This window comes from Doryrhamphus excisus, chromosome 19, assembly GCF_030265055.1.
Source record: "Doryrhamphus excisus isolate RoL2022-K1 chromosome 19, RoL_Dexc_1.0, whole genome shotgun sequence".
NCBI lineage: Eukaryota > Metazoa > Chordata > Actinopteri > Syngnathiformes > Syngnathidae > Doryrhamphus > Doryrhamphus excisus.
The window spans coordinates 2,667,117-2,675,008 of record NC_080484.1 but is presented as its reverse complement, the minus strand read 5'-3'; the positions used below and the strand labels follow the sequence as shown (position 1 = coordinate 2,675,008).

The 7,892-nt window shown below is 39.3% G+C and overlaps 1 protein-coding gene across 1 annotated transcript; it reads left to right on the top strand.

Annotated features, from left to right (window-relative positions):
- Positions 1-397: 397 nt before the first annotated feature.
- LOC131107502 (basic salivary proline-rich protein 1-like) lies at positions 398-2,477 on the top strand. The gene is made up of 5 exons (XM_058057611.1): positions 398-578; positions 626-756; positions 864-940; positions 1,527-2,008; positions 2,056-2,477. The coding sequence occupies exons 1-5, from the start codon at positions 398-400 to the stop codon at positions 2,475-2,477; spliced, it is 1,293 nt and encodes a 430-aa protein (XP_057913594.1).
- Positions 2,478-7,892: the final 5,415 nt, after the last annotated feature.

Genomic DNA, 7,892 nt, shown 5'->3' with positions numbered 1-7,892 from the left:
TTTGAACTTATAATGTTGTTATAATATGACCACCATAGACCCGCAAAGACCACCAACAATGACCACCATAGACTCGCATGGTCCACCAACACTGACCACCATAGACCCGCAAAGACCACCAACACTGACCGCCATAAATCCGCATGGTCCACCAACACTGACCACCATAGACTCGCATGGTCCACCAACACTGACCACCATAGACCCGCAAGGTCCACCACCATAGACCCGCAAGGACCACCAACACTGACCACCATAGACCCACATGGTCAACCAACATTGACCACCATAGACCCGCGTGCTCCACCAACACTGACCACCATAGACCCAAAAGGACCACCAACACTGACCACCTTAGACCCACATGGTCCACCACCACTGACGTCCATAGACCCGCATGGTCCACCACCATAGACCCACAAGGACCGCCAACACTGACCACCATAGACCCGCATGGTCCACCAACACTGACCACCATAGACCCACATGGTCCACCACCATAGACCCGCAAGGACCACCAACATTGACCACCATAGACCCGCAAGGACCACCAACAATGACCACCTATGACCCACATGGTCCACCAACACTGACCACCATAGACCCGCATGGTCCACCACCATAGACCCGCAAGGACCACCAACAATGACCACCATAGACCCGCATGGTCCACCAACACTGACCACCATAGACCCGCATGGTCCACCAGCTAAACCATCAGGTTTCCATGCTGGTCTATGCAGTTTTTCCATCAGGGTTGTACTATATAATGTAGTATATCCTTTAGTGTTCCCCATGGAGACGCGTTATTCCCAGATCCCAAATATCCTGAGTAGACTATTAACGGGATATCGTGTCCTCAGGCGTTCCTTCAAGTCCCGGCGGACGACGATTGTTTTGATACGGTCGTCATCTGCGCTTATAAGCAGAACATATATAAGTACATATAAGTACTTCAACACGTTTGAAGTCCCCCCAAGACTGAAGTAAGGCCTTGCGTCCGTGTTCCTCTGACCCGCTCGGGCAAAGAAACCGAAAACCGGTCCGTGACTAATCAGCCATTTTTATAAGATTAGACCGCAAATTCTCCGAGGCGAGCCGTTTTAATAAGCGGCTTACGATGCTCCGGCGTTCCGAGTGTTAATGATGCAGCTATTCTGTCATTCCCACCCCCCTCCCTCGCCCCCTTTTAGGTGTAAGATCTATCCCCAACCCCCCCCCCCCCAGTTTACTTCAGCCCTGACGCTGACAATGAAGATGTTTTGGAAATGAAAGTCTTCAGCCAGCTGGAGTTGAGATCCCTGCGCGGTGAGTCAGTGTTTCCACAGCGCTGCTCCCGACCTAGCGGACCCACGAGCCACGTTTCCTTTAGCGACACTTTCAAAATAATAGATTCTTACTGTTTTGCTTAATGGCCGCCTTCTGGTGGACCTGAAAGTGGTTTCAAATGAATCCAGATCCACCATCCACCAGGAAGAGCCTGGGGTTTGTTTTTCAGAGAGATGATATGCTAACTGTGCTAACAGGAAGCAGTGTGACCCGCAAGGACCACCAACACTGACCACCATAGACCCGCATGGTCCACGAACACTGACCACCATAGACCCGCATGGTCCACCAACACTGACCACCATAGACCCGCAAAGACCACCAACACTGACCGCCATAGACCCGCATGGTCCACCAACACTGGCCGTCATAGACCCGCAAAGACCACCAACACTGACCACCATAGACCCGCATGGTCCACCAACACTGACCACCATAGACCCGCATGGTCCACCAACACTGACCACCATAGACCCGCAAAGACAACCAACATTGACCGCCATAGACCCGCAAAGACCACCAACACTGACCACCATAGACCCGCAAGGACCACCAACACTGACCACCATAGACCCGCATGGTCCACCAACACTGACCGCCATAGACCCGCAAAGACCACCAACACTGACCGCCATAGACCCGCAAGGACCACCAACACTGACCGCCATAGACCCGCATGGTCCACCAACACCGACCACCATAGACCTGCATGGTCCACCACCATAGACCCGCAAGGACCACCAACACTGACCACCATAGACCCGCAAGGTCCACCAACACTGACCACCATAGACCCACAAGGACCACCAACACTGACCACCATAGACCCGCAAGGGCCACCAACACTGACCACCATAGACCCGCAAAGACCACCAACACTGACCACCATAAACCCGCATGGTCCACCAACACTGACCACCATAGACCCGCAAGGACCACCAACACTGACTGCCATAGACCCGCAAAAACCACCAACACTGACCACCATAGACCTGCATGGTCCACCAACACTGATCACCATAGACCTGCATGGTCCACCAACACTGATCACCATAGACCCGCATGGTCCACCAACACTGACCACCATAGACCCACAAGGACCACTCACACAGTTACTTCCTCTTGGGAATCCAACTGTTACAAAGTGACGTTCAAATCCTTTGATGCGACTCCTTTTCTGTGTCACGGTACGCTTCGTTCCGACTGGGTCTCGAACACGGACCCGGGGGCCGGCTAATGAGCGTTACATAAAGGACGCGGTTAGCACTGCTTTTTCCCGGGCCGCTACGTCCGATGGCTTCAGACCAAACAGGCGTCATTGTTCGGGACCCGGGGGAGGAGGTGGGCGGCGTCCCGTGCGGCTTGTCAGCACTTTGTTAAGCCGTAATGGTGGCGCTAGAACTTCTCCGCGTTTGATTCCGGGCTGTGTTTGTTTTGTGGTTGTGGTTCTCCCGGCTCGGGAAGAGAGGCTGGTATTTGGAGGGGCATTATGTAAGACTTCAAAGAGGTCCAGTCTAGCGAGGAGTGTTGATGTGGGCCCCTCGGGGTCAGGTGGCCTCCCATATAACACCCCCCCCCCCGCCCCCATATGGTCTGGCTATGCTTGGCCTTGCCTAATTGTCAGGTAATGTATATTTGTAGCCGCTTATCTCACACTTCCATCAGCCATGTCTTTTATTTTGAAGGGAGGCACGGCTGCGCGGTGGCCCGTCGTGGCTCAGGGTTTTGGCATCGAGCCACGGAGGGGCCCGCCGCTGACACTTTATACACCGGCAGGTTTGGCTAAGGTGTTCATTTCAGGAGTGTTTCCGTCCAAGGTAAATCAAAGCCGAAAGGCAAGTGAAACATATGGCAGAAGAGGCCGCAGAAGTCCTGTGTTTTGATTTTTCTTTGGCTTTTTTTTGTCAATGCGCTCAAAAGAAATGGCCCATTTTGTTCTTGTCTTCACATTTTGTCCAAAAGGAGTAGGAAGAAGCAAAGCTTATTAAATCCTACCCTCCATCTGGTACTTTTACAATCACTAACTGTTACATTTGTTCACTTCCTGCTTTCAAAATAAAATAAAATAAAATAAAATGATTGTAAAAGTACCAGATGGAGGGGTAGGAAGAAAAGAAATGAAATGAAATGAAATGAAATAAAATAAAATAAAATAAAATTTAAAAAGTTTTTTCAAAACTTAAATTATTTTAGGAAAACAGGAAGTCAACAAATGTAACAGTTCCTGATTGTAAACGTACCAAAAATAAAATAAAATAAAATAAAATAAAATAAAATAAAATAAAATAAAATAAAATAAAATAAAATAAAATAAAATAAAATAAAATAAAATAAAATAAAATAAAATAAAATAAAATAAAATAAAATAAAAATTTAAAATTGCTTATTTTGCAATATTTTTGCAGTAATAATTTTATTTTGCTTATAATTGCTTATTATTTTGTATTGCTTATTTTATTTTTATTTTTTATAAAATTGTATTTATTTTTATTTTATTTTATATAAAGAAAAGCTTATTAAATCCTACCCGTCCATCTGGTACTTTTGCAATCAGTAACGGTTGCATTTGTTCACTTCCTGCTTTTAAAATAAAATAAAATAAAATAAAATAAAATAAAATAAAATAAAATAAAATAAAATAAATTAAAATGTAAAATTCCTTATTTTGCTATATTTTTGCAATAATAATTTTATTTTGCTTATAATTGCTTATCATTTTGTATTGCTTATTTTATTTTTATTTTTTATAAAATGTTATTTATTTTTATTTTATTTTATTTTATATAAAGCAAAGCTTATTAAATCCTACCTGTCCATCTGGTACTTTTACAATCAGTAACTGTTACATTTGTTCACTTCCTGCTTTCAAAACAAAATAAAGTAAAATAAAATAAAATGAATTAAAATGAAAAATTGAATAAATTTTTGTTATTTTTTCATTTTTTTTTACATTTTTTATTTAAAATTGTATTTAAAATTTTATTTTATTTTATTTTATTTTAGTTTAGTTTAGTTTAGTTTAGTTTAGTTATTTTAGTTTATTTTATACCATACCTACCGAAGTACAAGGTGATATGACCATACAATGACATAATGGGTACCATTTCTGACTTCTTTTTACACTTGCATGCTGCCTAAAAGGGCCCTTTGGATCGAGTATTTAAGTATTTAATCCTCCGTACAACAACGGTTGTGTTGTTGGTAAACACATACTGTATAAACGTGTGTGTGGGGGTCCCGTGAGGGGGGGGTGGTCTTGTTTACTTGAGTCTCCTGCGCCGCTTCCCCACTTCCTGCTGCCCGTCTAGTCAGCCACCTCGGCCTGACACCAAGACCACATGCCAAAAGACTTATTGGCCAACTTATTATGGGGGGGTACTAAAGCGGGGTGGGGTTGGTTTTAGAGAGCAATAAAGAAGGGGGGGGTGTTGGGATTTTTTTTTTTTAATAAAGCTCTCAGCCTTGCCGTTTTACCCCCCCCCCCCCCCCCCCATGCATCCACTCTCCCCTGAGTGCTTACAGCTGCAAGCATGGAGGGAGTTTAAGGGGGGGGGCGGGGGTGTAAGCGGAACAGACCCGGCACAGAGAGGGCCCTTCATGAAGTCACATCTGGAGCTTCCCCAGAGAGCTCAATGGAGCGCAGCGCCTAATGAAAGTCTTAAGTTATGTAATTGAGCTCTTCCATGTGCACCAGACGATGCGGATCGTCGTCGTGGGCCTCGGCCTCGGCCTCGGCCTCGGCCTCGGCCTTGGCGCGGACACGCCCATGTTTTTCAAAAAGTCATCGTCTTGTGAACCGTCGTTGTCTCGCAAAGCCTCAATCTGGACAGGAATAGAAAGTATTTGACACCGTTACTAGCAGACCTCCTGAGCCTGGATGCTCCTCAGAACAACCGTGGAGAAGAATTGGGACCCGTCGTTGTCAGGACTGGACTTTTGTGGAAAATAAAATAAAATAAAATAAAATAAAATAAAATAAAATAAAATAAAATAAAATAAAATAAAATAAAATAAAATAAAATAAAATAAAATAAAATAAAATAAAATAAAATAAAATAAAATAAAATAAAATAAAATAAAATAAAACAAAACAAAACAAAACAAAACAAAACAAAACAAAACAAAACAAAACAAAACAAAACAAAACAAAACAAAATAAAATAAAATAAAATAAAATAAAATAAAATAAAATAAAATAAAATAAAATAAAATAAAATTTTTAAATTGCTTATTTTGCAATATTTTTGCAATAATAATTGTATTTTGCTTATAATTGCTTATTTTTTGTGTTGCTTATTTTATTTTTATTTTATAAAATTGAATTTATTTTAATTTTATTTTATTTTATTTTATATAAAGCAAAGCTTATTAAATCCTACCTGTCCATCTGGTACTTTTACAATCAGTAACTGTTACATTTGTTCACTTCCTGCTTTCAAAATAAAATAAAATAAAATAAAGTAACATTTTAAAATTGCTTATTTTGCAATATTTTTGCAATAATAATTTTATTTTGCTTATAATTGCTCATTATTTTGTATTGCTTATTTTATTTTTATTTTTTATAAAAATTTATTTATTTTAATTTTATTTTATTTTATATAAAGCAAAGCTTATTAAATCCTACCCCTCCATCTGGTTTTACAATCAGTAACTGTTACATTTGTTCACTTCCTGCTTTCAAAATAAAATAAAATAAAATAAAATAAAATAAAATAAAATAAAATAAAATAAAATAAAATAAAATAAAATAAAATAAAATAAAATAAAATAAAATAAAATAAAATAAAATAAAATAAAATAAAATAAAATAAAATAACCGCGCGGTGACATTTGCACGACGATCACAACGACACCTCGCCGGGACTGCGAACGCCTCGTCATGCGTGTGTGTGTGTGTGTTTGAGTCACGGCTCGGGTCTTGCGGTGATTAATAATCTCAATCCGAGTCAACAGCCTGTCGCCTCTCGTCAGCACGGCCGCACACTCTGGCGAGCTGTTGATTTAATAATACGCTGACGCCGCCATTACTCAAAGCCTTTTGTGTCGGCGCTTTCATTCTACGCTCTGCGGCTTCGGGCTCGCGCTCGTGCATGTCGGAGCAGGCCCGACGGGTTTTCAGTCTTTGGGCCTGGAGAAATCTGAGCGGGGTCGGCGATCTCGGTCGGGTTTTTACGGCAAAAAAAAATTCCTCCGTGGCGAGCGGGAGTATGATGTCCCCGAGGGAACCCGACGTCAACTGTTAATTGTGTCTTTGCTGTGTGTGTGTGTGTGTGTAAGTGGGTGTGAGATCTGCGGTTTCTCACAGTCGGTTCTTATCTTGGTCTCTCTGAGCCTCGGCCAGCAGATCATTGTGAAATACGCACACACAGGATACAAAGTTCACTTTTAACTACTCCCCGACCTCCCAAGGACAAACCGCTCGCTTGTTTACAATTAAAAAAAAAACAAAAAAAAAAAAAAACACAGAAGCGATACAAACGTTGTTTTTTTTATCGTCTTGTCTGTTGTCGCCGTGTTTAACGGCCTTGGAGTGAGCGTCCTCACGTTTTTTTTACTTTTTCGTAGCAACTTTGGTTCGTTCAGCAAGCGGCAAAAACCCTGCCTAAATATTAGACAAGCCATGACTTCCTGTAAAATGATGATGTCATCACAGGTCTCTCAGCTCCCAAACAGGAGTGACTCAAACATTGTCAGAATTGTTTACAGCGGCATGAAAAACTACGACTGAATTGTCATCAGAGGACTCAAATCGTCTTCTTTGTATGAAAAATATTTACAGAAATATTGTTGAGTTGATGTTTAATGAATTGTTAATTAATTAATTGTTTTGTAATTTAATTAATTTAATTATATTAGAAAAGCAGGAAGTGAACAAATGTAACAGTTCCTGATTGTAAAAGTACCAGATGGAGGGGTAGGAAGAAATTAAATAAAATAAAATAAAATAAAATAAAATAAAATAAAATAAAATAAAATAAAATAAAATAAAATAAAATAAAATAAAATAAAATAAAATAAAATAAAATAAAATAAAATAAAATAAAATAAAATAAAATAAAATTAAATTAAATTAAATTAAATTAAATTAAATTAAATTAAATTAAATTAAATTAAATTAAATTAAATTAAATTGTCAATGTGCAGACATCACAGCTGGTGACAAAAATAAAAATAAAAATAAAAATAAAAATAAAAATAAAAATAAAAATAAAAATAAAAATAAAAATAAAAATAAAAATAAAAATAAAAATAAAAATAAAAATAAAAATAAAAATAAAAATAAAAATAAATTAAAGACCTCACAGCTGGTGACAAAAGGTGACAAAAAATTAAAATTAAAGCGTACGTGACCAAAAAAATGAAATAAATGAAGTTACAAAAATTAATTAATTTATTAATTGTTTTGTAATTTAATTAATTTAATTATATTAGAAAAGCAGGAAGTGAACAAATGTAACAGTTCCTGATTGTAAAAGTACCAGATGGAGGGGTAGGATTTAAATAAGCTTTGCTTCTTCCTACTCCTTTTTGGACATCTCACTTGCCATCACCTCGTACTT